This window comes from Ciconia boyciana, chromosome 27, assembly GCF_034638445.1.
Source record: "Ciconia boyciana chromosome 27, ASM3463844v1, whole genome shotgun sequence".
Taxonomy (NCBI): Eukaryota; Metazoa; Chordata; class Aves; order Ciconiiformes; family Ciconiidae; genus Ciconia; species Ciconia boyciana.
Window position 1 is genome coordinate 388685 of NC_132960.1, and position 26833 is coordinate 415517.

General features: G+C 61.8%; 3 protein-coding genes and 2 non-coding genes across 6 annotated transcripts; all 5 read left to right on the plus strand.

The window, feature by feature from the left end:
- Nucleotides 1-201: 201 nt before the first annotated feature.
- On the plus strand, nt 202-11944 carry NACA (nascent polypeptide associated complex subunit alpha). Of its 2 annotated transcripts, XM_072847545.1 has the most exons (8): nt 304-392; nt 929-1000; nt 9652-9737; nt 9865-9942; nt 10469-10615; nt 10943-11071; nt 11457-11579; nt 11816-11944. In XM_072847545.1, the coding sequence occupies exons 2-8, from the start codon at nt 931-933 to the stop codon at nt 11828-11830; spliced, it is 648 nt and encodes a 215-aa protein (XP_072703646.1). In that variant the 5' UTR covers nt 304-392; nt 929-930; the 3' UTR covers nt 11831-11944. The 2 variants fall into 2 exon arrangements, with proteins under 2 accessions (XP_072703645.1, XP_072703646.1); XM_072847544.1 differs by lacking the exons at nt 9652-9737; nt 9865-9942; nt 10469-10615; ... (1 more) ...; nt 11457-11579; nt 11816-11944 and adding exons at nt 3987-4040; nt 4944-9643 and having other exon boundaries at nt 202-392.
- Nucleotides 11945-13845: 1901 nt separating this feature from the next.
- On the plus strand, nt 13846-22713 carry PTGES3 (prostaglandin E synthase 3). The gene is given in 9 exon segments (XM_072847573.1): nt 13846-13914; nt 13916-14106; nt 19325-19438; nt 19610-19679; nt 19953-20051; nt 20271-20360; nt 20837-20899; nt 21315-21339; nt 21868-22713. Coding segments are annotated over 9 exon segments (741 nt in total). The 3' UTR covers nt 21888-22713.
- Nucleotides 22714-23208: 495 nt separating this feature from the next.
- Nucleotides 23209-26587, plus strand: ATP5F1B (ATP synthase F1 subunit beta). Its single transcript, XM_072847555.1, has 10 exons — nt 23209-23367; nt 23755-23937; nt 24258-24432; nt 24658-24779; nt 25050-25234; nt 25332-25490; nt 25603-25725; nt 25808-26020; nt 26109-26310; nt 26396-26587. The coding sequence occupies exons 1-10, from the start codon at nt 23226-23228 to the stop codon at nt 26491-26493; spliced, it is 1602 nt and encodes a 533-aa protein (XP_072703656.1). The 5' UTR covers nt 23209-23225; the 3' UTR covers nt 26494-26587.
- Nucleotides 23980-24054, plus strand: LOC140644594 (small nucleolar RNA SNORD59). Its single transcript, XR_012039806.1, has one exon. It is a non-coding gene; the product is annotated as a small nucleolar RNA SNORD59 (small nucleolar RNA).
- LOC140644593 (small nucleolar RNA SNORD59) lies at nt 24904-24977 on the plus strand. The gene has a single exon (XR_012039805.1). It is a non-coding gene; the product is annotated as a small nucleolar RNA SNORD59 (small nucleolar RNA).
- Nucleotides 26588-26833: the final 246 nt, after the last annotated feature.

The following is a 26833-nucleotide window of genomic DNA, read 5'->3' on the forward strand; positions in this document are numbered from 1 at the left end:
CCGCGGGGAGGAGCCGGGGGTCCTGCCCCTGCCCTGCGGCCGGGGGCTCGCCGCGCCCCTTCCCCTGTACCCCTGCCCCCGGGTCCCTGCTGGCACCGGGGGGGTCCCTGCCCCACAGCCGGGGCCAGGCCGCACGTTCATGGCGCCTCAGCCCCGCGCCCGGAGGGGCCCCAGCGCCGTTTCCACGGAGGTCCCTGCCCCACACCTGGGGGGCCCGGCCCCTTTGCCGCCGCCCGGCCCGGACGGGGCCCGGAACGGGGGAGCGAGGCCGTTGGGGCGGGCGGGCGGGCGGGGCGCTGCCCCCTGCCCCGGAAGTGCTCGTCCTCCCGGAAGTCGCGCCTGCAGCCGCTCGGTCTCTTTCCGCCGCCATCTTGGGCCCTGCTCCCCGCACAGTGAGTCCCGCCGCCGCCATCCACCTCCATCCGCCGCCGCGGGGGCTCGGGGCTGCCGCGGGGGCTGCCCGCCGCTCGCGGGCTGCGGCCGGGCCGGGAGGGAGGGTGGCGGCGGCCCGGCCGAGGCCGCCGCTGGGGCCGTGGTCGCGCCGGGAAGGCCGACGGGGACGGCCCCGCGCACCGGGAGGGGGCCGCCCGCTCGGGGGGGGGCAGAGCGGCCGAGGGCCCGGGCCGGGCCGCCGGGGGAGGCCAGCTCCGCAGCCCGGCGGGGGGAAGCCCCGTTGGCAGCACCGGGCGGGAGCGGGATCGGCCCGTGCCGTGCGGCGCTCGGGGCCCGCTGGGCCCGGGCTGTCCGGTACCGAGCGGGCGGCTGAGCCGTCTTCGCAGGCCTGTCGGTAGCGGGAGGCGTTCGGCGTCTCTGGGCAGCGGACTCGCGGGTGGCTTTGGGAAGGGCGAGTTGCCGGCGCCCGGTGGCCGCGCTCGGGCCGTCCGGAGCCCCGGCGAGCCCGGGCCTGTTGGGTTCTCCCTTTCCCCAGAAATGCCCGGCGAAGCTACAGAAACCGTCCCGGCCACGGAGCAGGAGCTGCCGCAGCCGCAGGCTGAGACAGGTGAGGCGGGGGGCTGGCGGGGGGGACCGGGCTGGCGGGGGCATCGTCCCCGTCCCCGCGGCCTCTGGGTGCTCAGTCGCGTTGAAGGGGAAGGTCGGACCCGGTGTCCCCTGCCGCCGGGTGCGTTCAGGCGGGGGCTCGGGGTGAAGCGGGAGCGGTGGTGCCAGGGCCGGGGGGCGGGAGAGTGGGCGAGGACCCGGTGGCGGCGGGTGCTGCGTGACGCCAGCGTGGGTCTTGTCCGTTTACCCCGGGGGCGTTTGGGGTATCCGCTCCGCGGCCTAAGCCCCCTTCTCTGCTTCCGGATCGTCGTGCTGCTTGCTGCGGCCAAAAGAAATCTTTATTTGTTCTGTAGTTTGTCACCCAAAAACGTATCGGTTATCTCTACAGAAAACGCGACTGAAGGCGCGTGGTTTGTAGCCTCTCGCGCCCCAAGCTACTGGGGAGAGCATTATGTCGGCCAAACGCCGTACCTTGTTTGTACGTTGCCGTTACGGATTTGAGTGTTGGAGCAGCGGGAACAGGAGGAAAACGGCCGTAGCCAGGTCGGGGACAGTCGGGGATGTGTACAGACGTTAATCCCTTTGCGCCCTGGAACTGGTTGGGTTTGGGAAGATGACGCGTGTCTCTGCGTTGGAAAGTCACAGCGGGGCCGGGGAGTGTTGCTGCACCGGCCTCATGCCGTCCGGGGGGGGCTGGTGCTGGGCCTCGGGGCAGCTCAGAAAGGCCCAGGCAGGCGAGTGTGAGCTCCTGTGCCCGTGCAGCAGGGGCTGGTCTCCAGCCTGCGCTGCCTGTTGCGCTGCCTGTTGCGCTGCCTGTTGCGCTGCCTGTTGCGCTGCCTGTCTCCCTTGAAGGTGTCCCGGGTGCTGCAGTCCGGTTGGCGAATGCTCCGCCCGTGTTGGCTGCGTCTCTGCCCCGAGGCGCAGGGACGCGCTGCAGGAATACGTGACCAGGCGTTGTCACCTGGCCTGGGGCAGCCACGTGATGCACAACAGTGAACGGGGGTCTGTCTGAAGGGCACATTGGATTTGGGGACCACGAGGGAACTCGGGGCTTCCCAACGGTTGGGAGGTGCTGGCAGAAAGCTTCCCTGGGGAGGAAGCGGCCCCCCACGCCTGGTGCGGCTGAGTGATGGCTGTCGGCACGACAGCTGTGCTGTCAGGTCCCAGGGAGCTGCTGTACTTTTGGTCTCTCTCCAGGCGTAGCTGGGATTCCTGCGGTGGGGCCACTTCCCAGCGTCCCCCCGTCTTCCCGGGACAGCTTTTCTCTCAGTCTTGGGCGACAACTCCTGCTTTTTTTCCTCGCAAAGCTCTGCTGCTCTGGAATCTCTAACGATCTCATGGAGCACACGTAGGTCGGTAGAGGCTGGCCGTGGGCAGTGTGTGCTGAGAGAAAATGCTGTTACAGTACTTGCTCCCCCAGCTCTGGGGGAACACGGGGGGCTCCTGGGGGAGCAACACGGGCAGCTGCAGAGGCCGGAGCAGCTGTGGGGGCTCGTGGGAGCGGTCAGGTAGATCTGCAGGCGGAGGGTGGAGGCGAAGGGTGTGTGCGAGCACAGGGGCTGTCGTGTTTATCCCCTCTCTGCTGAACCGGCTGTTCTGAGATCCAGCAGCGCAAGAGGAGCGGGAGCTGGGGGTGCTGGCGCAGGGTTAGCAATTGCCCCGTGGGTGAGAGTTATCAGGCAGTTTTTTTGACGTTCATCTTATTCTTCGGAGGACGGCTGGTCCGTGGAAAACTCGTGAGATTGAGCAGAGTGGTCTCAGCAGTACTGAGACCTTCTTCAGCTTTCAGGCATGCACAGCCAGGCTGCGGGAGGCTCTGCGGCCCCGTTGGTTTAAGCATCCCTTAAAAATTATACGTGCTCTTCAAGAGTCCTGCGTCTCGCCTTCCTTTGCGGAGGTGGCCACAGGAGAGGTGGGGCTGTCAGTGGAGAAGTGGTGAATTGGAAATAATGTGCTTATTGCAGGAACATCCTCAAACGGTGCTGGTGAGGTGTCGGTGGAGATGGAGGAGGAACAGAGAGAGCTGGCAGGGGTAAACGAGCTTTCCAGAGAAAGCTGTTGTCTGTGCAGCCTGTGCTGTGAAGGGCTCGGGACCAGTTTGGCTCTTGGCAGGGGTTGTTGCTCCTTCTTGAGGCACCAGTAGGTTCCCTGGAGCAGGAAGCGTCCTGGCACGCACTGGCCTGTTGGCACGAGGCACCGATGTCCAGCGCTCGTTGAGCGGCTGCCCAGCTCCAGGCCGGTGCCCGTCTCCTCCCACCACCCTGCATTTTGGGGTAGGCTGGGGAAATGGGGTGTTAGAAACATCTGCTGGGCCACTGTCCTTGGGGCAGAGAAAGGGACGTCCCCCACAGAGGAGGCTGCTGTGAGTTCCACACGCATGTTACTGCTCCAGATGGTAGCGAGGTGAGGACCTGAGCCTGTGACCTAGCCCCGATCGCAGTGTGGGAGAGGTTGGGCAGGGGCAGCGGACACACAGGCAGGGCCGGCCCTGTTGTGGGTCGGTGGGTGACCCGTGCAGAGCTGCATGTGGCTGCAGCCGTGAGAGCCAGTTCCCTGTGTGGAAGTGGAAGGAGATCTGTTGCTCCCTCGACGTGACGCGGTTTCTGTAAACCGGCCTGTGATTTGGGCTCCGCAGCTGTCGGTGGCTTCTCGGCAGCCAGCCCGGCTGCACTCCCCTCACCGTCCCTGCCGGCAGACGTGCCGGGACGTGCTGCCTCTGGTTCAGGGTTGACACATGGGGCTGGAGCTGCCAAGGGGCGGGCATGTGGCTGGGCCGGTTCTGCTCTCCTGACCGGCAGCGGTGCTGGTTACACTGGTCGGACCAGTGCTGCCCTCCCTGGCTCTGACCGCGCCTCTTCCCTGAGTGCTTCCCTTTGATCGCTGGCGTTTGGAATGGCGTTCGGAATAGCCGGGCGCTGGCTGGAGGCGGCTGTGCGCTCTTGGTCTGCGGGACTTTTCTTAATAAACTGTTGTTCTCGCCCGTTCAGCTCCAGCCACCCTTCCTCCCGCAGCCCCTGTTACCGCTCCTGTCACAGCGCCAGGTACTCCGGACCCTCCTCGTTAACACCTCGTGTGCCGCATTAACCAGAGTTTGCTGTTCTGGGTGGTTGCAGTTACATTAACCCTAACAGCTTGCACAGGGGAGCGCAGGTCACGGCGCAGGAGCCAAGATTCAGGGTCCTGTCCCCTTGGTGTGAGTGAGCCATGCCACCACCCATCCCCGAAGGGTGCCTGCCTGCCGGGAGGGCCTGCCTGTGTCACACCGGGGCTGGAGGGAGGGGGCTGGCCTCTGCCAGAGCGCTCCTGGAACAGTTACGCATGCCGATGCATTAGATTTGACTTTTCCTTCCCATGCTTGGGTGGGTTCTCGTCACACCCCTGCTCCTGCCGGCCCGGGATGCGATTTCCCGGGCTCAGGAGCAGCGCTGGGGGTCTGGCTGGGCCTTCAGGGCTCCACGAAGGTTGTGGCAACCCCTTTGGTAGGGAAGAGCCAAGCGCAGAGCTGGCAGCGAAGCCTGCCCCCTGTGCTGGCCCCATCGGGTTCCTGCCTGCCTGGCCCCTGGGGCTTCCTGGCGTTTCAGGTGCCACCTCCTGCCATGCCAGGGTTTCAGCCACCGCTGCTCTAAACAAGGAAACCTGCGGTGGCAGTACTAATCTGGCATCGGGTTTTCTCTTCTGTCACTTGTGTCCATCAGCTAGCTCACACACCGGCACAGCGTTTTCTGTAAGATCAGTGCCGGTTTCTAGAGGCAGATGAATGTCGTGGTCTGTGCTGGACCTGGCTGGTCAGGCGGACGTTCGTCTGCTGCTCTAGAAGCCGGGCACGAAGGCTGGGGGGAAGGCCAGGGCCAGGACGGGGCTGGCTGTGCTGGGCAGGCTGCCTTCTCCTGCCCTCCCTCCCTCTCTCCCTTCTCTCATTGGTTCACTCTGTTTCTCTCCTTCAGCTGTTCTTCATGCTGCTCATTCCCCACCTCTGACTACGTCTCCTGGCCCTGCAGGCCAGGCTCTCCCCGCGGAGCCACCCAGCCCTGCCGTGGCTCTGCCTGCCCCTGCTGGTCCCCCGGCCCCCTTTTCCCCCCCTGTGGTCCCAGCTGCAGCCATCCCCGTGTTTTCTGTTCCCCCCCAGCTCCCTGCGCCAGCTCTGCAGGTCCCAGTTACCACTTCCCCTCCTCCAGCTCCAGCTCCGCAGTCCCCGATGGGTTTTGCAGCCCCGGGATCTCCAGGGCCTGCCCCCGTTAGCCCGGTGTGTCCGGAACTCCTGGCCCCAGTGTCTCCTGCTCCAGCTGCTGCTCCTGCCGCAGTGATGGTGGCCCCCCTCGCCCCTGGTGTGAGCCCTGGTTCTCTCCCTGCAGCTCTTGCCTCTCCTGTGGAAGCTGCCCCCTCTGCCGCCCCTCTGAGCCCCGCAGGAGCTGCAGCCCAGGCCCCTCTCCCTGCCCCCGTGGCAGCCTCGGCAGCCCCTGCTCCTTCCCGCAGCGCTGGGGCAGCCCCGGCTGCTCTCCCACCAACCCCTTCCCTTCCCCTTGCGGCATCTCCCCCGCCGGCATCCCCCACTTTCCTGCCTGCTCCTGCTGCGCCTCCCGAGGCCGCAGCTTGTGCCCAGAGCCTGGGCTCTCCCCCTTTTCCCGCGGCAGCCCCTCTCTGCCCTGTCATGGCAGCGGCTGCCCTGGCAGTGCCAGTGGCTCCCCTGGCAGTGCCAGTGGCTCCTGGCAGCTCTGCCTCCTCCCCGCTGGCTTCTGCTTTGGCCTCTCCCCAAGCCCCAGCCCCTGACTCTCCCCTGGCCCCCCTCGCTCCTCCCCAGTGCCCAGCCCTGGCTGGTGCCATCTCTCCGCCTGTCTTCCTGGCTGCCCCCATGGCCCTGGCCCCGTTGTCACCCCCTGCCCCTCTGGTGCCAGCTGGGATGTCTCCTGGGAGTCCTGCTGCTGCCCCACAGGGCCCAACCCCTGGTGCTCCAGTCTCTCCGCTGGTTCCAGCTGCTCCTTCTGTTGCCAAGACCTGTCCTGTGGGCCCTGCCCCGCTGGCCCCTGCTGCTGCCCCTGTGGCTCCAGCTGTGGGAGACCCGGTCCCTCCCTCTGTGGCCAGGACACCTGGGAGCCCGGACCCTCGGGCAGTGCCTGCCACTGCGGCAGCTCCCATCGCTCCTGCCCTGTCCAAACCCTCTCCGGGAGCTGCCCCATCTCCCCCAGGGCTACCAACAGCAGCAGCTCCCAGTGCTGCACCAGCTCCCAGTGCTGCACCAGCAGTGGCCACGGCTGCTTTGGACAAAGCAGCTCCAGCGAGCCCTGTCTCCCCACCGGCAGCTCCTGTGCCTGCTGCCCCCTCAGCCCCTGCCAGCTCCCCGCTTGTCACACCGGCAGTGGCAGCTCCAGCTGCCCCTCCTGCGGCCAAAGCGGCACCTGTGAGCCCAGTCACTGCCCCGACTTCTCCCTCTGCCCCTGCCGCACCAGCTCCGGCAGCTCCACCAGCTCCAGCTGCCCCTCCTGCAGCCAAATCTCCTTCCATGAGTCCCGTCACTGCTCCCTCTGCCCCCTCTGCCCCTGCCAGCTCCCCGCCTGTCACACCAGTGATGGCAGCTCCACCAGCTCCAGCCACTCCTCCTGCAGCCAAAGTGGCTCCCGTGAGCCCAGTCACTGCCCCGACTTCTCCCTCTGCCCCTGCCGCACCAGCTCCTGCAGCCAAAGTGGCTCCTGTGAGCCCCATTGCTGCCCCGTCTGCCCCCTCAGCCCCTGCCAGCTCCCCGCCTGTCACACCAGCGGTGGCAGCTCCAGCTGCCCCTCCTGCAGCCAAAGCGGCACCTGTGAGCCCAGTCACTGCCCCGACTTCTCCCTCTGCCCCTGCCGCACCAGCTCCGGCAGCTCCACCAGCTCCAGCTGCCCCTCCTGCAGCCAAATCGCCTCCCGTGAGTCCTGTCACTGCCCCGTCTGCCCCCTCTGCCCCTGCCAGCTCCCCGCCTGTCACACCAGTGATGGCAGCTCCACCAGCTCCAGCTGCCCCTCCTGCGGCCAAAGCGGCACCTGTGAGCCCAGTCACTGCCCCGACTTCTCCCTCTGCCCCTGCCGCACCAGCTCCGGCAGCTCCACCAGCTCCAGCTGCCCCTCCTGCGGCCAAAGCGGCACCTGTGAGCCCAGTCACTGCCCCGACTTCTCCCTCTGCCCCTGCCACACCAGCTCCAGCAGCTCCACCAGCTCCAGCTGCCCCTCCTGCAGCCAAATTGCCTCCTGTGAGTCCCGTCACTGCCCCGTCTGCCCCCTCTGCCCCTGCCAGCTCCCCGCCTGTCACACCAGTGATGGCAGCTCCACCAGCTCCAGCCACTCCTGCGGCCAAAGCGGCTCCTGTGAGCCCGGTCACTGCCCCGACTTCTCCCTCTGCCCCTCCTGCAGCCACAGCAGCTCCAAAGAGCCCTGTTGCTGCTCCCTCTGCCCCAGCCACGGCAGCTACCACAGCTCCGCCGGCTCCAGCTGCCCCCCCTGCGGCCAAAAAGCCTCTGAAGAGCAGCCCCGTTGCTGCCTCATCTGCTCCCTCTGCCCCTGCTGCTCCAGTGCTGGTGGCTCCCCCAGCTCTGGCCACCCCTCCTGCGGCCAAAGCACCTCCCAAGAGCCCTGTTGCAGCCACGCCAGCTCCTGCAGCTCCGCCGGCTCCAGCTGCTCCCCCGGCAGGCCCTGCCCCGGCACCTGGCACACCGGCTCCTGCTCCAGGCACGGCTGCCCCAGCCCCGGGGGTTCCTGGTGCCCCCCTGAAGCCATCGGCCGATCGTGCTGCCCCTGCTCCCCAGAAACCAGAAGTCGGCCTTCCTGGCTCTGCCCCAGCGGGTAACCTCCCCCCACCTGCCTCTTCTGCACCAAGCGCTCCCCCCACAAAGAAGCAGACCCCTCCCAGTAAGGTTGCCAAGCTGACCCCGTGCCCACCCCCATCCAAACCCCCCTCGAAGGCCCCGGCCCCTGTCAGCGCTGCCGTCGACGACGACGACCTGCCGCCTCTGATCCCCCCAGAGCTGCCCGCTGCCGAGCCGCCGGTGCAGCCCATCCTGGTGGACCTCTCTCGCCGAGCAGCCGTGGCCCCCGCTGAGGCCCCTGCTCCTCCGGCTAAGCAGCCTGTCCTGAAGAATGACAAGGGTATTTGCCACCTTGGTTTGCCGTGTGCATGGAGTGTCACTGGCTGCCCACTGGATACTAACCCGTAGGCGAGGCCCAGGCGCCCCTACGTCGCTTGGTGCGTCGGTCTAGACAAGTAGTCTGTGGAAGTGCTGCGGCGGAGGCAGGCCTGAACCATGCCAGACTGAGCTGAACCTGCCCGAGCAGCCGGTGAGCCGGGGAACGGGGAGGGGAGATGCCCCGCGGCCACGGGATCGGACAGGTCAGGGCTCGGCATGGTCCAGTGCCAGCGGGTCGGTGTCACTAACGCGTGTTCTCGGGCACGGAGCACGGTGTGGTTTGTGGCGTGGGCGCTGCGACTGTTGTCTGAGCTGGCTTCACACTGAGGCTCTGGGAAGAGCTGCCACGTGCCTGTACCCCGTTGTGTGTGTCTGCTGTCCGCTGTGGTTTTCCCCGTGTCTGTCCGCCAGCAGAGGGGAGCTGTGGGCAGTGCTGGTGCCAAAACAGGCCCGTCCCTGCGCTCTGGGGAAACTCCTTTGCCTGCCTGAACCATTGGGATCCCCCGGGCACGCACCGACAGCCTGCAGAGAGCTTTACCGAGGGCTCCTGCGTGCTCAGCGTGGCCATGGGCACAGAGGCCCTTTCCAGGGAAGGAAACAGGACTGAATTCAGGTAATGGCTGCATGAGAGGGCGGCGGCGTCACCCTCTGGCCTCCTCTGAGGCTGGAGACGCCTGGTTCTGCTTCGTTCACTCCCGTGTGGTCGGACACGGCTGTGCCGTGGTTCACAAGCTAATGGCGGCACTGCAGCAGTGGCGCAGGAGCTGGCAGCCCTCTGAGCCTCCCCGGCTCTGGCAGCTTTCAGGACCTGGCACGGAGGCAACCTGAGCATCCAAAGATGCCGTTCCCTGATGGGGGTTTTCAACGTAATTGCAAATCGTCCCCTGTAGTGCAGTCATGGAAAGGTGCAACAGCCCTGCGGATTCGGTGAATTGGGTCTCGTTTCTGTGCCGTGTGTCTGAGCTCCTGCAACCTCAGCTTCACTGCTGCCTGAACAGGTTCCAGGGGAACCGAGGGAGTCCCTGTCAGCACCGGGCTGCTGCTGGCTCACCGCCCAGGGAGTGCCGCCCTGCGCTCCTCGAGCCGGGCTGCCACACTGGCCGGTGCGGTGCCTCAGACTGGGGGAGCGACTCGGGCTGGGGCTGCCTCCCGGGGACTCGGCATTCCAGAGCGAGCCTCCGGACACCCGCGGTGCTCCTTGACCCGGCAGGACTGTGGCCCAGCCTGGGCCAGCTCCTGGTGCGGGTTCTCCCCGCACCGTAGGGGAGCTTCCACCACGGTGAGACTGCTTGGAAGAGGCCCTTGTGCCACCCGCCGCTGGTGGCATTGGGGGTTGCAGGGAGAGCGCCTTCCACCAGATAGTGCTTAACCATGCTGACTGGAAACGGTCAGCGCCCGGAACCCCCAGCAGCAAAAGCTGCACCGCAGCAGTGTGGTTCTTAGATCTTGCTGTGTCCCCTGGACCTACCTGAGCTGGAAAGAGTGATGCGTGTTTATTTCTGCAGGGTCCGGAACAGAGTCCGACAGTGATGAATCTGTACCAGAGCTTGAAGAGCAAGACTCCACACAGGCCACAACACAGCAGGCACAGGTAGGGCAGGTGGCACGCGCCCACACGTCCCTGCACCCAGCAGCGGCAGAGCAGGATCCCTGCTGGTGCTGTCCACCACCGCCGCCTTGGGATTCTCATGGGTGCCTCTTGTTTTCTCTCCTTGCAGCTTGCAGCAGCAGCTGAAATAGATGAAGAACCCGTTAGCAAAGCAAAACAGAGCCGGAGTGAAAAGAAAGCACGGAAGGTGAGGTGGGATGGTGGATGGGCCAAACCTGTATGGAGAAAACAGGCTGCCCGTGGACAGCTGAGCTTTGCCTCAGGGTCTGGCCGGTGCCCCTGCGTGCTGGGGCCTTCGCCCCATGGACCCTGTTCAGGGCTGCAGCTCCTCACCTCCCGCCCCTGTATGGCAGCAGCCGGGTGTTTGGGAGCGGAGAGAGGCTTGTGCGACTTTCTGCCCTTGTCAGGCCCCCAGGCAGGGGGATGTCCCCTTCACAGGCAAAATCCTTGTGTCTGGGGCGGCTCGAGGTCGTGCTATGGATCTCGCCAGTCCTGGGACTAGAGAGTTCCCTCCCAGGCTCCCAGCACGGTGTCAGGCTAAAGGCCCGGGAATGCTTCTCTGCAGCAGTAAAATGCATGTTTCTGTTGGCGTGAGCGCACTGATCATTGGACCCGGGTCTCTGGAGAGCAGATGGGTGGACGCGTCTTTTCACGGGCTGGGCTGTCTCAGTAACTCTTCTTTCCCTCGCTTACCGTTCTCTCATGTTTTTCAGGCAATGTCTAAACTGGGCCTTCGCCAGGTGACAGGAGTAACCAGAGTCACCATCCGGAAATCTAAGAACATCCTCTTTGTCATCACAAAGCCAGACGTGTACAAGAGCCCAGCGTCAGACACCTACATAGTCTTTGGCGAAGCGAAGGTGAGCTGACTGTGTAGTGTCTGGCAGCCACGTTAATCCATGCTCGTGGCAGCGGGGCCACAGGCCACTTAGCCAGGGTTCCTCTTTGCCACCTGTGTGCCGTGGCTGCCGCCGGCGGGTCCCAGCTGCTGTGTGTCCCCCCGAGGGATGTGGTTAGGCCCAGGGTCCACACCGAGGGCTGGCTTCCCGGCTGGGTTGTGCGGCAGAGCCGTTCGATGTGCTGGCACTGCTGCAGCGCGGGGAGCACAGCTGCGGCTCTTTGAGGCTGTGTGCTGACATCCAGCTCTGCGCCAGGCTGGCCTCACTTACGCTTCTTCCCTCCTCCAGATTGAAGACCTGTCCCAGCAGGCCCAGCTGGCAGCTGCCGAAAAGTTCAAAGTGCAAGGAGAAGCTGTTTCAAACATCCAGGAAAACACACAGACCCCCACCGTGCAGGAGGAGAGCGAGGAAGAAGAGGTACACCGTCCCCAGCCTGTCTCTGCAGGGCTGGGCGCTTCACTGCGGACCTGAGCCGGCCGCTGGGCTGCAGGCCCGCTGTGATAATGCGCGTCCTGCGAAGCATCTGGAGTTTGTGTTAAGACCCGTGGTTTTCTTTTCCCTCGTGCATGTCTTCGCCGTGATGGCAAAGGGAGAGTGCAGGGTCCTTCCCCGGAGTATCTAGTCCCGGGCACTGCCAGGGGACTGTCCCCAGGGCTGGGCAGTGCCCGGTCTTGCCTCCCAGCTTCCGTCTGCGTGGCCTGAGCGGGAGCCGCCCCAATCCAGACAAAACCATTTTCCTCTGCCAGGCACGGAGCAAACCGTGCATCGGGCTGGCATGAATCCCGGGCTCTGTCTCCTTTAGGTTGACGAAACCGGCGTCGAGGTGAAAGACATCGAGCTGGTGATGTCCCAGGCGAACGTGTCGCGAGCGAAGGCAGTCCGTGCCCTGAAGAACAACAGTAACGATATTGTAAATGCTATAATGGTGAGTGTCTGCCTGGCTGGGCAGGCCGGGCGCCCGGGGCGGAGGGACAACGGTTTGCGGTGGGACGTCCCTGGGGGGGAGACGTGCAGTGCGTGGTTCCCCGCTGCTGCAAGTAGGGCGTGAGCTCGGGGTCGCGAGCGGAGGGACGTTCCTCCCTCCGTGGGTCGGAGGCCGGGCTGTGGGGCTCTGTGCCGCCGGCAAGGCTGGCTCCTAACGCGCCTTGCTTCTCTCTGCAGGAGTTGACGATGTAGCTGCCAGAGGGAGAACCCTTTTTTGGTGTTTCAGAGAAGAGTAAAATGCGACTAAATTTAAAATTTGTACTATTTCTATCAATTAATAAAAGTTGTGGCTTATTGTTGGTGAAACACTTGCAGCTCCCTGTTGGCTCTGCTGCCCTCCCCTCCCTGGTAGCCGAGGCCCCAGGGTGGAGCCTTCCTCCCGGGAAGATCTCAGCCCTGATACCCTGTCCCGACCCACCCCAGCGGAAGAACACCTGCCCGTTCCCTCATTTCCTTCCTGTCCCGAAGGTCGGCTGGCCGCGAGCCCCAGAGTCGGCACCAGGCCTGGGACGCTGGGCTCAGCCTAGGCCATCTCCCTCTGTAGGTGACGGGAGGCGAGGGGTCTGCCGCGGGATGTCACCTCCTTCACCCCCTGGGGGGTTCCCCTCCGTGACCGTGGGCTTCTCCGTCGCTCCCCTGCAGCTGTGGGACGGGTGGACCAGGGCATCGCACACCTTCCGGTCCGATCGGAAGACAGGCTGAGGCTCACCCGGGTGCGGTCCTGCCTTTTCAACCTGCTGCTTTGCTGGATTTGCGCGGCGCGGCAGGGCCGAGCGGCAGAAGGGGCTGCGCTTGGTCGGGCCCACGGGAAGCTGGTGCTTACCCGGGAAGCTGCGTTTGCACACAGCCCTCTGTCTCCCCCACTCGCAGGGGAGCGAGCTGACGTCCGCCCACCCACGGCCCCAAGTCTCACGAAATGCAGAGGCTGGAGCTGGGAAAATGGGCACCTTGCTGCCGTTCAGCAGCATTTTTTCTGCCCTGTGCCATAAAAACTGGGCCCTGGAACAGCTCGTTAAAGCCAATGAGCGACATGGCGGCACAGGCAGCCAGTGAGAAGCCCGAGAGGAAATAAGCGGGCGATGCTGGCTGGGAGCGCTTCGTTACCCTGCAGCCTGCCTGTGCCATCGCCGGCAGGCAGAGCTCCTGCCTGCCGGGAGGCAGCAGTGCGAGGGACCGCGGAGGACGTTGGCCGCGGCCAAGCCCAAGTCGGGGGGATCGAGCGGGAGTCTTGCACAGCAGCATCTGACAGTTTTAATTAAGAAACCGGAGAGCTGCTGGCCCAAGGAGCAGCGATGGGATTTCAGAGCAGCTTCCAGCTCCGAGAGGTCAAATTCAGAGGCTGCAGGCAGGAGCGAGGCCTGGAGAGGCCCCATCTGCTTGGCGCGGAGTTGAGTTTTCATCGGTACCACGCTCGATTCCCGCGTGCCGTTTCCTGACTGCCCACATGAGCAGGACTTAACCTTTGTTTCGGCCCGGGGTTTTATGATGCAGTTGCCCAGCTGGCGGGCGGGCGCTTGCGTTCCCAAATGCCGCTCGCTCTGAGCAGCGTCCATGCTCCGTGCGATGAGCTGAGATGCCTTTGGCGTGAATCACTGTGTGTCTCCCGGGCGAAGCCGCTTCTTTTTTTGGCGAGACGCGTGCTCTGGGGAAGGCCCAGCACCAGCGTCCCTCCCTGTGGCGGTGCCGGGGGCTCGGGGCCAGTCTGGCGGCACGGCGCGGGCTCCGCAGCGGCCGCTGGACGAAGGCGGCCCTGGCCCCGGCTGGGCTCTGCCCTGCCAGGCAGCACGTGCTCCCGCAGGCCGGACGTGGGCCTGAAAGCCGCCGGTGCAGGCAGCGCTGGGCGGGCCCGAGAGGGTGAACACGATCCCGGGGCGGGCTGGAGGCGGGCACGGACTCGGGGGGTGCAGCCAGGGCCCTGCCGGGGCCGGGGCCGGCGATGAAGCCCGGCTGGGAGCAGGCCCGGGGACGGGCTCCGTGCGAGGACAAGGCCCCGCCGGCGCTGGTGGGGGGGGGGGAAACGGCCCCGTCGCCACGGCAACCGGCGGCCCCGCCCCCCAGGGCGGGCGGTGGCAGCGCGCCTGCGCGGCGAGAAGCTGCTAGAAGGGAGGAGGGAGCGGGCGCGCGCGCGGGGGGGCGGGGCGTGGGCGGCGCCTGCGCGGGCGGGGCGGGCGGCTCCGCGCGCCAGAGGCCGCACGCGGAGGGCGCGCATGCGCAGCGGCGGCGGCGGGAGGCGGCGCGGCGGGTATTTTGCTGCGTCACCAGCGCTGGGCGCCGCCGCTCCCGAGCGCGCGGGGCATTGTGGGAGCGAGGCCGCACCGAGCCCCGAGCCCGCCGCAGCGCCGCCGCCGGAGCCACGGCCCTGCCCGCCCGCGCCTGCGCCGCCGCCCCCGCCTGCGCCGCCGCCCAGAGCCGGACCCGGAGCCGGGCCCCCCCCAGGAGCGCCAGCCGGAGCCGCCGCCATTCGCCATGTGAGGCCCGGGAGTGGGGAGCGGCGGGGGCGCGCGGCGCGGCCCGGCCCGGCCCCGCCGGGCCCTGGCCGCCGGAGGACGCTGTCCCGCGGCCCCGCCGGAGCCCGCGCTCGGCGGCGGGGGGCGGGCCGAGGGAACGCGGAGCGGGGCGCGGGCTCCCGCCGGCGCCGGCCCGCGTGGTGACCTTGGCCGGCCCCGCCGCCGCGGGTCGGCGTGGGGCCGCGGCCCGGAGTAGCTTGGCACGCTCGGGCGTTCTTGCCCGGCGGGGCCTGCCCCGCTCGCCGCCTGCCCCGGTGCCTCGGGTGGGGAGAGTGCTTGTGGCGGGCCGGGCGGCCGCGGAGCGCCCCGGCTCGGCGGCTGAACTCGCGCCGGGCTTGCCCGATCGTGTCCCGGTCCGAAGGGAACGGGGCTCCGATCCCCGCCCCCGCTCCGGGCCGTGGGTGCCGGGTGTGTGAAATGAATGGGGCCGAGGCGGAGCGGCCCTGCCGGGCCCTTCCCTTCTCTCGGCCCGGGGGGGGGGCCGAGCCTGCGGCCGGTGTAGGGGGCGCCCGGAACGGGGGTGTTGAGCGTTGCTCGGTGGGTTGGGTGGCACTGACCTCCACAAACGGTAGCGGCTAAAACTGCGAAAAAATCCCGGTAAGTAATGCGTTCTGCTGCCCGTACTGTGCAGGCGCGTAAGTGGCGTATTAATCTCTTTATAAGCTTTCACTTCTCAACATAAAAAATAGCGAGAAGGCGCCGCTTTGAAGCACGTGCGAGCGCGGGAGCCCGGCTTGGAAAACTCCCCCGCCGCTGCCGCCGTCCTCAGGCCGGTGTGGGGGAGCGGGCAGACCGGGGCGCTGACCCTGCCCTCGGCCACGCCGCCCCGCGGGAGGTGAGCTGCTGTGGGAAGGGGAGAGGAGCCGAGCGGCTGGATTTCTTCTCTGAGCGTGGCTCGCGTGGCCTCCTGCGTATCCTGAGCGGAAACCTGCTCTCCAAAGTGCCTTGACGGGAGTGCTCGTGCTGTGCTGGGGAGTCCTAATTAGCTGGCGTCACTGTAATTCCATTGAGGCTGCTTCAGTGACCCAAAACCGGCATATGCTATTCATAACAGAGCTCCAGTCGACATGAATGTTCTCTAGCAATGCAAATGAAAGAGGAGCCGAACTTCGCAGTGTGTGCAGCGTGATGCTTTTGAGAGTGAAATCTGGCTGTTGAGGAGGAGGCGCGCTGCCCCTGAAGCTGACGGCTGCGTTACCCACTGACAGTCTGGGTTTCCGTGTGTTTGGCTTAAGTGACTGAAGGTGGTAGCACTTTTCTGAGGTTTTTGTTTGTCAGAAAGGTTGATCTGCCGCAGGCACCAAGGAAGGCATCAGCACTCGGTGAAACAGCCAATGTGACCAGTTGCTTTTTGCCCCCTTGTCCCCAGTGAGGCATTTACTTCAGCGCAGCTGTTCTGAAACTCCGAGTTGTGGGGCTGCCTCGTCTTAATGTGACTGAAAGCGAGAAGGACGTAATAAAGTTGGAGTTTTTCGGTTAAAGTCTGTAGAATACATCATCCTGAAACTACAGTGCTACTACCTCCCACTTAAAATTGTCTATCTCTACAGTCTGAAACTAGGGGGTTTTTAATTTAAAAAAAAAAAAGCCTTTCTGGGGCATATAAATGAAAGCAAAACTAATTAGGTAAAACAGGTTTCTTACTGCTGTTTAGGAGTGAAAATCTCATTCAGCAGACGACTTTTGCAGTGTCCTCAAACTGTAGGAATTGTCAGGATACTTTCCAGGAAACAAGGATGGGCTTCCGGTAGGCGCAATCTACGGAGTGGACGAGGAAGCACGAGGACAGGTTTGGAAACTTCTTGAATCGCACTAAGCCACCAACAGTAAGACTGGGGAGTCAGCTCGTGAGTACAGCACGTCAGAAGTTGCTTCTGTGCCTGTGGCTAAGCAGGAGACCAGGGCAGCCCACCGCAGAGCCCCTGTGGGTTAGACGGAGCAGGGAGGTCTCTTGGGTGAAGCTGAGCCTGCACGTCGCCCATCGGTGGGAAACTGCTGCTGTGAAGCTTCTAGAACCCGTTCTGCAGTACTGTTGCCACGGTTGTCTTCTGAACATGATGACTGGAAGAGACAGTCAAATGCAAATGCGTGGTGGCCGTGTCTGTTTAGGAAGTCACCAAAATACACGGGTGGCAGCAAACGTAGATTTGACAGAAAAAATCCTTGCCTGAATGTGGAACATGAGTGACTTGTTCCCTGGGCTGTACACCGCTCTAAGCCTGCTGTGGTTTATTGCTGCATGAGATATAGCATGCTTAAATTAACTTCTCTGTTTCAAAGAAATCTAAATCCCATTAGGACGTGGGGATGATACATAACCAAAGCACGTACTCAGGTTGACACTGCTGGCGTAAGGCGGAGGTCCCCTGGGATTAGTTTGGTTGAGCAAGAAGGAGGAAATGTTAGGCTCTCCATGTAACAAGTGACTATGCTCAGGAGTCCTGGCAGTGTTTCTCGGTGCCTGTAAGAAAACAGAAAATTCTCTGGGTGTAGGAGAACCATCTCTCTGAAGTGCTCGGAGCACGTGCACTCTTCACCATTGGCTTCTGTGTGTGCAGTTGTCTCCTAGGAATCTCCGTGTAGGCAGGCAACGCGAATTAGCTGCAACTTCCTTCTCATCTGTAACTTTGGTTAGCCGTTCCAACATATCCTGTGTTACTGGTTTCAATGGTAAGTCCTGACTAAAGCGCTTCACAGATGGCCACAGGAAGGTTTCCGTCCTCCCTTTGGGAGGAGGAGAGATGTGAAAAACAGATAAGAGGAATGGGAGGCAACTCCAGCTATAGCTTTAGTTACAGTGGGCACGTTCAGAGCAGTAAGTACTAAATATCTGGGGAGGCAGCGTATGTTTGGTGTTAGAAATACAAATTACGTTCTAGTAAATTTTCTTTGGTCTCTTCTTCTCCGTAGCTTGGATGCGTGTGAGGTTTCCTTCAGCTCTAGGACAGTTCAGTAAGATATTTGGAAGCGCTGTGAACAGGCTATTAGTGCCTCAGAACCCCTGATCTTGGCAAAGATACTGAGGTCATGGCCAAACCAAAGCTACAAGACTGAGGAATGCGTGCAGCTCCCTGGGAAGGCCGGAGATATCTCCATTGACATTGAAAATGTTCGCAAAGTGTTAATGCTATTCAGCAGGAGCCCCTGCATCATCATGAGCAGGGACACTGAGATTTCTGTTCTGATAACAGTGCGTTTGAGTGATACCAAGTTCCATGCAGTGGGATTTTGTCTTCCAGTGGCATGAGAAATGGCTGCTGCACAGTGCCCAAATGCAGAGGGAACAGAGCAAGTAATTTCTCATGTTTTTTTCCTCTGAGAGTCTTTTCTTCCCTATTAGAAGAGGAAACTGGTGTCCAATAAGGAATTAAAAATACCGTAGTAAGAGAACTGCTACTCTGCTATTGTTATGCTTTACCTGAATAAGTAGATGCCTTAGCATTTCCTAAATATGCTGCTAAAAGGGAGAGCGTTGTGCTTTCACCCAGCGGGACAGTATCTTGCTTGAAATGAAAGGTTAGATTCCAAATCCACTTGTTTTTTATGCTCTCGGAAGTTAAATTTTCTGTTACTGGCCTCTGCTCAGACACTTTCTGCACTTAGAACAGGTGCTAATGCTGGAAGAGGCAGTCGTGGCCACTTCTGCCACCGTACCGGCCTTTCCTTGAGCTGGCACCAGTGTTTGTACAGCTGAATTGCAAAGTACTTGTAGCACGGATGGAGCTCAAAGCTGGCTGGTCTGGGTTTCAGCCAGGCCCGGGCTGGGTCCTGATTCAGTTCATCCCGCAGATAAGCGGACAGTTGTGCTGGGAGCAGGGTAGGAACAAGCCGTGGGGCAAGGGAGTGGGTCTGGAAACCCACTGGAGAATGCTTAGGCCACTCTAATGCTTAGAGTGCGTTACAGAGACCAAACATCCACTCCTCGGTGTGTGAAGTGGAAGCCACTCTGTCACGTACAGATAGGAACGTTGGCTTTCTTTGTGTCCTGTGCTTTAGCTTCCTGTAGTCAGTGTAGTCGCAATAAATATCGGGGTAAGTGACCATTCAGCTCAGAGCCTTTAACGTCAGTCTGACTCGCAGGTAGGTCTTTGAGGTCTTCTCTGCAGGGGCGTTAGCTATGAAATCCCAGCTTTGATCTTGCACCTCTGGAAGATAGCCGAAGCGTGAGAGGCACCCGTGGTCTTCTGTGCCTTAGCAACAGCAGCTCGCGCTGGGCGGCTGTTTGCTTTCTCCTGGAATGCTGACGTGCGGTTGTGGGCTTGGTCTGAGTTGCCAGGAGAATAACTGAAGTGGGGGGGAGTCCGTGGCTGTGCCGAGCCGGGGTCGCTTTCACCAGCCGATCGAGTATGGCCGCGCTTGAGCATTGCAGGTGAGTTCTCACTGTAGAACCGCGAACGCGCGAGAGTTGGTCGAGAGTCCTGCGGCGTTTTCTGGTGCCCTGGACAGGCTGTTGCCTGTTGCAGTGTTTGTGGAAAGCCGGAAGGATACTGAAGAGCGTGGGAGTTAGTCCTGTGTACGTAGAAGGTTGTAGCAGGAAGTCGGAACAGTGATTCTTCAGCTCTTGTACCTGTAGTGACTTCAGCTGGGTCTTACTCGTAGCAGATTTGTTGAACAGTCCATTTTTTAATGGTATCAATGGCCAATGAAGCAGACTTTTCAGTGGCTGTGCTTTGGGGTTTTAACTCTTTGGGTGGACAAAAAGCATAATTAAGTCTGCCTCTAGCTGTTGGAGGTGACTGAAATTTTGCCATCATCTGTAGTAGCTCATCTTGAAAAGTTTTGTCATAATCTTGATTTGCTGTAACGCTTATTTTGGTCTTGTAAGTTTTGATAGCTTCTTCAGGGAGCATCAGCACGAGCTTTTTGGGGGGTGTTACGCACTGAATGCGTTGTATCTCCTATTCTTCACATCTTTTCTCAGCATCTGAGAAAAGCATCTTTTAAAGCATCTTTTAAAGCTTATTTACCTTAAGCATCTTTTAAAGCTTATTAATAATAAGCTAATAATGCAGCTTTTAAGAACAGGAAGAAGTAACTGCTCTAGTTGTGTATCAGGAGAAACCCAAGGAAAACCAGTGTTAAGTTTACTGGCAGCGTGGAAGGGTGACTTTTTTTTTTTTCAATCTTGATGAAAGATAGGAAACGTGATTTGAACTTCTCTTAAATTGTCTCTTCACAGGCAGCCTGCTTCTGCGAAGTGGTACGACCGAAGGGACTATGTCTTTATTGAATTTTGCGTTGAAGACAGTAAAGATGTTAATGTAAATTTTGAAAAATCCAAACTTACATTCAGGTAAGTACCTTGGGCCTTCACAAAGCCGAAAGGCACGGGGGCATACCTAAAGGCTGTGCTGGTACTGATGAGATGATGTTTCGCTTAAAGTAGCAAGTTCTGTTAATGAAGCCTATTTGTTCTTTAAGACATTTCCTGCTAAACACAAGCATTTTTTTTTTCTCTTAACAGTTGTCTTGGAGGAAGTGATAACTTTAAACATTTAAATGAAATTGACCTTTTTAATAATATCGATCCAAATGTAAGTATCCTCTTGACTCTCCTCTTGCTGTGTTCTTAGTGCTGTATCCTGAAAAATACCGTCCATTCTTTAGGCTAATTCCAGTGTTGTGGGCACATTGTTCCTTTGGCCATAAGAGCGTGCTTAAACTCAGGTCTATGAAAGCATCTCTGGACGGTATTTTTCAGGGCAAAGAATAAGTTGATAGCTTAAGACAAATGAGTCTAATATAAGCAGTTCCTGGTGAAGTTCGTGCTGTTTATGCTAAACGATGTTTGCTCTTTTCTTTTTCAGGAATCAAAGCATAAAAGAACAGACAGATCTATCTTGTGTTGTTTACGAAAAGGAGAATCTGGTCAGGCATGGCCAAGGTTAACAAAAGAGAGGGCAAAGGTGGGTTTGGGCTCCTCAGCAGCCAGGGTAAGAGTGCCTGTTGCCTCCCCTGGTTTTTAATTTTGTTTAATATTTGGGTCATGTTTAAATTATGTAGCAGTTAATGGGTCACTTACCGTGCTTCTGATCAGAAGGGCAGTTCTTATTAACCTTCCTTTTCTGAACAGCAACAGCTCATTACTCGTTTGTCCTTAAATAACTTCTTGTGTCGATGTGCAGCTCAACTGGCTCAGCGTGGACTTCAACAACTGGAAAGACTGGGAAGATGATTCAGATGAAGACATGTCCAACTTCGATCGCTTTTCTGAGGTACAGGAAGATGAGTACCTGGAGGTTTGGGTTTCCTTCTGGACTGACAGCTGTAGGAAGGGTCGTCTTCCTCAGTGTTCCTCCTCCTGGTGCTTTCCTGGCCACTGGTCTCGGCGCAGGCTCTGCCGGTTTGCCGAGGCGCGGCCGTTGCCAGCTTTAACCCGTGCTGTGGGCTGGCGGCACGTCAGTGAGATGACCGGTTTGTGCTCGCTATCAAATATGAAATGCATGTATGTCCTGTTGTAGATGCTGACACTTAACTCTGCACCGGTTGCTTTTCAAGGCGATTAACTTAATTGTTTTTGCATGCTCACCTTGTAATTTCTGCAAAGGTGCAGCTGATTTGTCAAGACAACTGGCGGCTGCTGGTTATAACAGTTTTAAGCTATTTCTAGATTTTTGCGGTGCTCCCCTAGCTCGTGTAGAGAGGGCAGTTGGCTTCACCCTGTAATGTGACTATTATCTCTCTGGAACAGATGATGAACAACATGGGCGGAGATGACGATGTAGACTTGCCAGAAGTAGATGGGGCAGATGATGTAAGTACTTCGTTTGCAGTGACTACGTGCACGGCTGGCGCAGCTCCCTGCACGTCCATTGCTGCTTGCTGAAGTCAGACTTGCGTTCCCTCTTCAGCACTGTTAAAAGGTTAAACTGCACCAAACCTTGTCTGGACAGATGATGTCATCTGGCTAAAAGTCATCTTCCTCCCCTCCAGCAGTGGTGCCGAGGCAGGTGACACCACCGCCCTACACGGTGACCGCTGGTCGTGACGGGTCTGGGCTCGGGCCAGCGAGGCCAAACTAAGCATGTCCTGTGGCACCTGGAGTTCCTCAAAACGCACGCTGTGACAGAGCGCGCTCGCCGCTAGACGGTGTGCTGGGTTAGTGGTGGTAGAGGGAGAAGTGCCTTCAAGCGCAGTCTGCTCCAGTTAATGTTTCTTCTTCTTTCCAGGACTCGCCAGACAGTGATGACGAAAGTAAGTTGACGTTGTGGTTTGTTTCTGCGCACCGTGCGGCAGTGTGAGTGCTTGCTGGACGCTCCTGGTTGAGCGAGAGCCTTAAGCAGAGCCAGCAGATGTTCCGTCCTGTCAGTCTCGCTAAATCCCGGCTGCGAGCTAATGCCAGCGCCTTGCCTGGGCGGTGTGAGACGATATAATCTAGTGAAAGCCTTTCCACGCGAGCATGAAATACCAGTTTGACCTTCCCAGCCAGCTGTAGTCCTGGGGAGGCTTTGGCTTTAAGAGCAGCAGGCGTGTGCGTGGCGCTGGCCCTACTCGAGTAACTTGGGCGTTTGCAGCAGTGGCTGTGCACAGATCTTCCTCGTGAAGAACCAGCTCTGCGCTTCGGGGTGAGGTCAGAGACCTTAAACTGCCCCGTGCCCTTCTTGGTTGAGGGCCGGACCCTCTTCCTGGTGTCCCTTGGGATATAATGGGGCTCCTGGTAGCGCTTTTTTAAAAATCAACTCAGCACAACCCACCCACTAACGCTGTTCTTCTTCTCTCTAGAAATGCCAGATCTGGAGTAAGGAAAACTGTCGTCTTCAGGGTTTGGGGAAAGAACTTCATCACAACATTTCATAATTGAGATAAGAATTCCTGAGTTGATAGCCCTAAAGGGAGATCCTGCATCCTTTAACCCATTTTCAGTCCATTTTAAATGGCTTCACTGATGGTAGGTGTGTACCATTGCACGGGGCGGTCTTAAGCCACGAGAGGCAATAATGTTATGCATGAACCGTTTTCCAGACTTCCAAAAAAAACCCCATTGAGGTGTAGGCAATCGATCCAGAGCAGTCGCAATAAAGTTTACAGAGCCTCCTTGCCTCGTAGCAGATATGATTACAATGGGAGAACCCTGAATTTACACCAAGTGGTAAAACGAGCATTTTTCCCCTCTGCGGCCTGAAATTGTACACTTGTACCGGGAACAAGGATGATGTCATTGGCTCACAAAATTCCGCAGGCGCTGCGCAGTACCTCTGTGGTGTCTTCAGGTCTGTTCCACTAAAGTTTCTATTGAAAAGGAAACCCCTTTCTCCTCATTTGCTGTTTTAATCGCGAGTCGTGTGCCCAGACGTGCCCCAACCCAGCGCGGGTGGCTGGAGCCCGTCCCCTGGTACCGTTTGACCCTAAAGCTTTACATCGAGTGGGGGTGCGCGTGGCTGTACGTCTTGCTTGTCGATCTGTACGTTTAGACCGAACGGCATTTGCACTGTGGGTGTGGACGTGAGCGGCGACCCTCGGGCGCACGCGCGGGCGGCTTCTAACCGGGCTGAAAAACCTCAATTTATGTTCAGAGCAGCGGGGATTTTTTTAATGTCTACATTCTTTCTAATAAACTGTTGAAGACTCCCTGGCTCTCCTTCCGCCTGGGCTCTGTGCCTCCGCCTGCCGCTGGGGCGGGCTCATCGCCGTGGGGTGCAGCCCTGGGGCGGTGCCGCGCGGCGGGGGGCGCTGGGCAGCCCCGAGGGGCCGGGCTGTGACGGCGGGGGGCGCTCGGGCCCCGGGGCGGGCCGCGGCGGGGCGGGCTGCGGCCCGGGCCCGCGGTCACGGCGCCCGCCCCAAGGACAAGCGCGGAACACGTGCGCCGCTGCTTCCGGCGCCCTTCGGCCGGGGCCCGCCCCTTCCCGCCAATCGCGCCCTATCGATTCGTGGCCTGCCTCGACAGACAGAGCTGCGGCCCAATCGCGAGGAGGCGGAAAGCGAGCGCCCGGGCAGGCCTGGCCAATGGGAGAGCGAACGCGGACGGTGCGGCTCAGCGCAGCGCCCAATGGGCGCGCGCGGCGGCGGGTCACGTGCACTGCGGCCCCGCCCCGCGGGGGCCGTGTGGGGCGGGCGGGACGCGGGGCTCAGTCGGCGCCGCCATGTTGGGGCTCGCGGGTCGCTGCTCGGCCGCCGCCGCCGCCGCCGCCCGGCCGCTGCTGCGCCGCGGGGCCGGGCCGGGCCGCGACCTCCTGCCGCTGCTCCTCAGCCGCGGGGCCGGCCCGGCCGCTGCCGCCGGGGCGCGTGAGTGAGGGGCGGCCGCGGGGTCACCTTGGGGCCTACGCGGGCGGGGGGCGTTATGGGGGCCCCGTTGTCGGGGTGGGACGGGACGGGCTGTGCCGCGCGGTCAGGGTTGAGGGGATGGGCCGTGCCACCGGGGCGTGGGGGGAGCGGCGGTCCTTGGGGGCATCGCGGGGGTCCCCGGTGCACCGAGGAGGGGGCGCACGGGTCCTGGGCGGGTCGAGGGCTGCGGGGGGCCCTGGGTGCACCGAGGGGGCTGCAGGGATCTTGGGCACATCCCGGGGGGCCAGGGCGCGCCCGGGGGCCCCAGCTCCGCGCCCCCGAGGCAGGCGGGAGCCCGGAGCTGCCCCTTCCCCGGCCGACCTTGACTTGCCTCTCTCCTCCCCCCAGGACGAGACTATGCAGCCCAGGCAGCCCCCGCCGCCAAGGCCGGCTCGACCACCGGCCGCATCGTGGCCGTCATCGGGGCGGTGGTGGACGTGCAGTTCGATGAGGGGCTGCCCCCCATCCTCAACGCCCTCGAGGTGCAGGGCAGGGAGACCCGGCTGGTGCTGGAGGTGGCTCAGCACCTGGGTGAGCGTCTGCCGCAGAAGGGCTGCAGAGGGTGGGAGGGGTCCTCCCATGATGATGTGCCTCGGTGACTTTCGTTCTCCTGAGCTTGCTGAAGCCACGGATTTCAATCTGAGGAGGAAAATGGCTGCCGGAGGGCTCTGGCCTGCAGGGCTGCAGTTTGAGCGTGGCCTGGGCTCAGTTTTTCTCTGTGCTATTTTGTCCCTGGGTCCTGCTGCTCCTCTTGGTCCTTCTCCCTTGGCAGAGCCCGGGGAAGCCACCAGCAGCTGTCCCCAGGGTCAGCTCGAGGGCGCTGCTGTGACGCTGTCCTTGGGCCTCGGCAGGAGAGAACACCGTGCGCACGATCGCCATGGACGGGACAGAAGGCCTGGTGAGAGGACAGAAGGTGCTGGACTCCGGCGCGCCCATCCGCATCCCTGTCGGCCCCGAGACCCTGGGCAGGATCATGAACGTCATCGGGGAACCCATCGACGAGAGGGGCCCCATCACGACAAAACAGTGAGTGATGCCCCAGGCTGGGAGACGAGCGTCATGCGGGGTTTGGAGGTGGGGGCGCGGGCTCTGGAGTAGCAGACTTGTATGAACAGGGATGTGGCACGTCCCTACTGCACCAGTGTTCTCCTGGGTCGCGAGCAGGGACTGCGCTCGCCTGGTCTCCTGCCAGCGCCATGGCCGAGGGGCTTGGTTCGGCTGCTCAGCTCCTCTCTCCACCTCTTGCTGCAGGTTTGCTGCTATCCACGCCGAAGCCCCCGAGTTTGTGGAGATGAGCGTTGAACAGGAGATCCTGGTGACAGGGATCAAGGTCGTGGACCTGCTGGCTCCCTACGCCAAGGGCGGCAAGATCGGTACGTTGCTGCCAGAGGAAGGGGGGGGTGTCTGGGGAGGGGGGCACCCTGCCAGCCCCGCTGAGCAGTTCCTGGGGGCTCACGCTGCCCCGCATGGCTCGGGACAATCCCTCTGCAGTAGTTTCCTTCGCTGATGAGTAACCGTTTGACTTTCGTTCTTCTGAGCTTGCTGAAGCAACGCTTATTGATCTGAGGAGGAAAGCGGTGAAGGGAGACACTGGGGGCAGCCGGATTGGCCTGGGGTTGAGCGGGATTCCCCTTCCCTCCCAGGTTTATTTGGAGGTGCTGGTGTCGGCAAGACAGTGCTGATCATGGAGCTGATCAACAACGTGGCGAAAGCCCACGGCGGTTACTCGGTGTTTGCTGGCGTGGGGGAGCGAACCCGTGAGGGCAACGACTTGTACCACGAGATGATTGAGTCTGGGGTCATCAACCTGAAAGACGCCACTTCCAAGGTGTGCTGGGTCTCCTGGGGGCCGGGTGGGCTCCCGGCAGTGCCGGGGGTGCAGGCGGCAGAGCGGCGCCGTGCCGACACCTGGGTCCTGCCCACAGGTCGCCCTGGTCTACGGGCAGATGAACGAGCCCCCGGGCGCTCGTGCCAGAGTGGCTCTGACAGGGTTGACAGTGGCCGAATACTTCAGGGACCAGGAGGGTCAGGACGTGCTGCTCTTCATCGACAACATCTTCCGCTTCACCCAGGCTGGCTCAGAGGTCTGCGCTCGGTGTGGGGCCGCCAGCGTGCGGGCTCCTGGGGCCGTGCTCTGCCGGGGACGCCCGGCCCTCTGCCTCGCGTGGGCCTCTCACGGGCCCTGTTCCCTCCTAGGTGTCGGCCCTGCTGGGGAGAATCCCCTCTGCCGTGGGCTACCAGCCCACGCTGGCCACCGACATGGGCACCATGCAGGAGAGGATCACCACCACGCGCAAGGGCTCCATCACTTCGGTGCAGGTGAGGGCAGGGCCGCCCCCGCCGCGCCGGGGAAGCCGTGGCGCCCGCGCCGTGGGCCCACCGTCCCCTCCCGCCTCCCCAGGCCATCTACGTGCCGGCCGACGACTTGACTGACCCCGCCCCCGCCACCACCTTCGCCCACTTGGACGCCACCACGGTGCTGTCCCGCGCCATCGCCGAGCTGGGCATCTACCCGGCCGTGGACCCGCTGGACTCCACCTCCCGCATCATGGACCCCAACATCGTGGGCCCCGAGCACTACGACGTGGCCCGCGGGGTGCAGAAGATCCTGCAGGTGAGCGAGGGGGCCGGGGCCACTGGGGGGGGGGGGGGGGGCCACAAAGCCCAGCGCTGGCTGCTCACCCCCTGTCTCTTCCCCCCAGGACTACAAGTCCCTGCAGGACATCATCGCCATCCTGGGCATGGACGAGCTCTCGGAAGAGGACAAGCTGACGGTGGCCCGGGCTCGCAAGATCCAGCGCTTCTTGTCGCAGCCCTTCCAGGTGGCCGAGGTCTTCACCGGTCACATGGGCAAGCTGGTGCCACTGAAGGAGACCATCAAGGGCTTCAAGCAGATCCTGGCGGGTGAGATGGCCCCCGGGGGGAGCGGGGGCGCCTGGGCTGGGCTCGGCACCCCGCTCCCCCCCGCTGACGCGGCGTCTCCCCCCAGGTGAATACGACCACCTCCCGGAGCAGGCCTTCTACATGGTGGGGCCCATCGAGGAGGCGGTGGCCAAGGCGGAGAAGCTGGCCGAAGAGCATGCGTGAGGAGGGTCACCGCTCCCCCTGGCCCCCCTCCCGTTGCCCCCCCAGGCTCCGGCCCCCCATATTTAACGTTTCCAATAAAACATCGCTGAAAACACTCTGGGGCCCTGCGTGCTGCCGCTCCCGGTCCTGAGGGGTCGGGGCCTTGTGAGCCCCTGCCCTGGCCCCCCCGCGGGGCTCCCCCCTGTGGGGCGGCGGGGGCAAGAGGGGCACGGCAGGGGCGGTGCTGGAGTCGGGGCTCAGCTGCCGCCAGCAGCGTGGGGACCCTCAGCCCTGGGGCTGCCCCGGGAGAGATTCCCCCCACGCGTGGGGCTGAGCCCGGTTACGGTTACGGAGGCTGCCG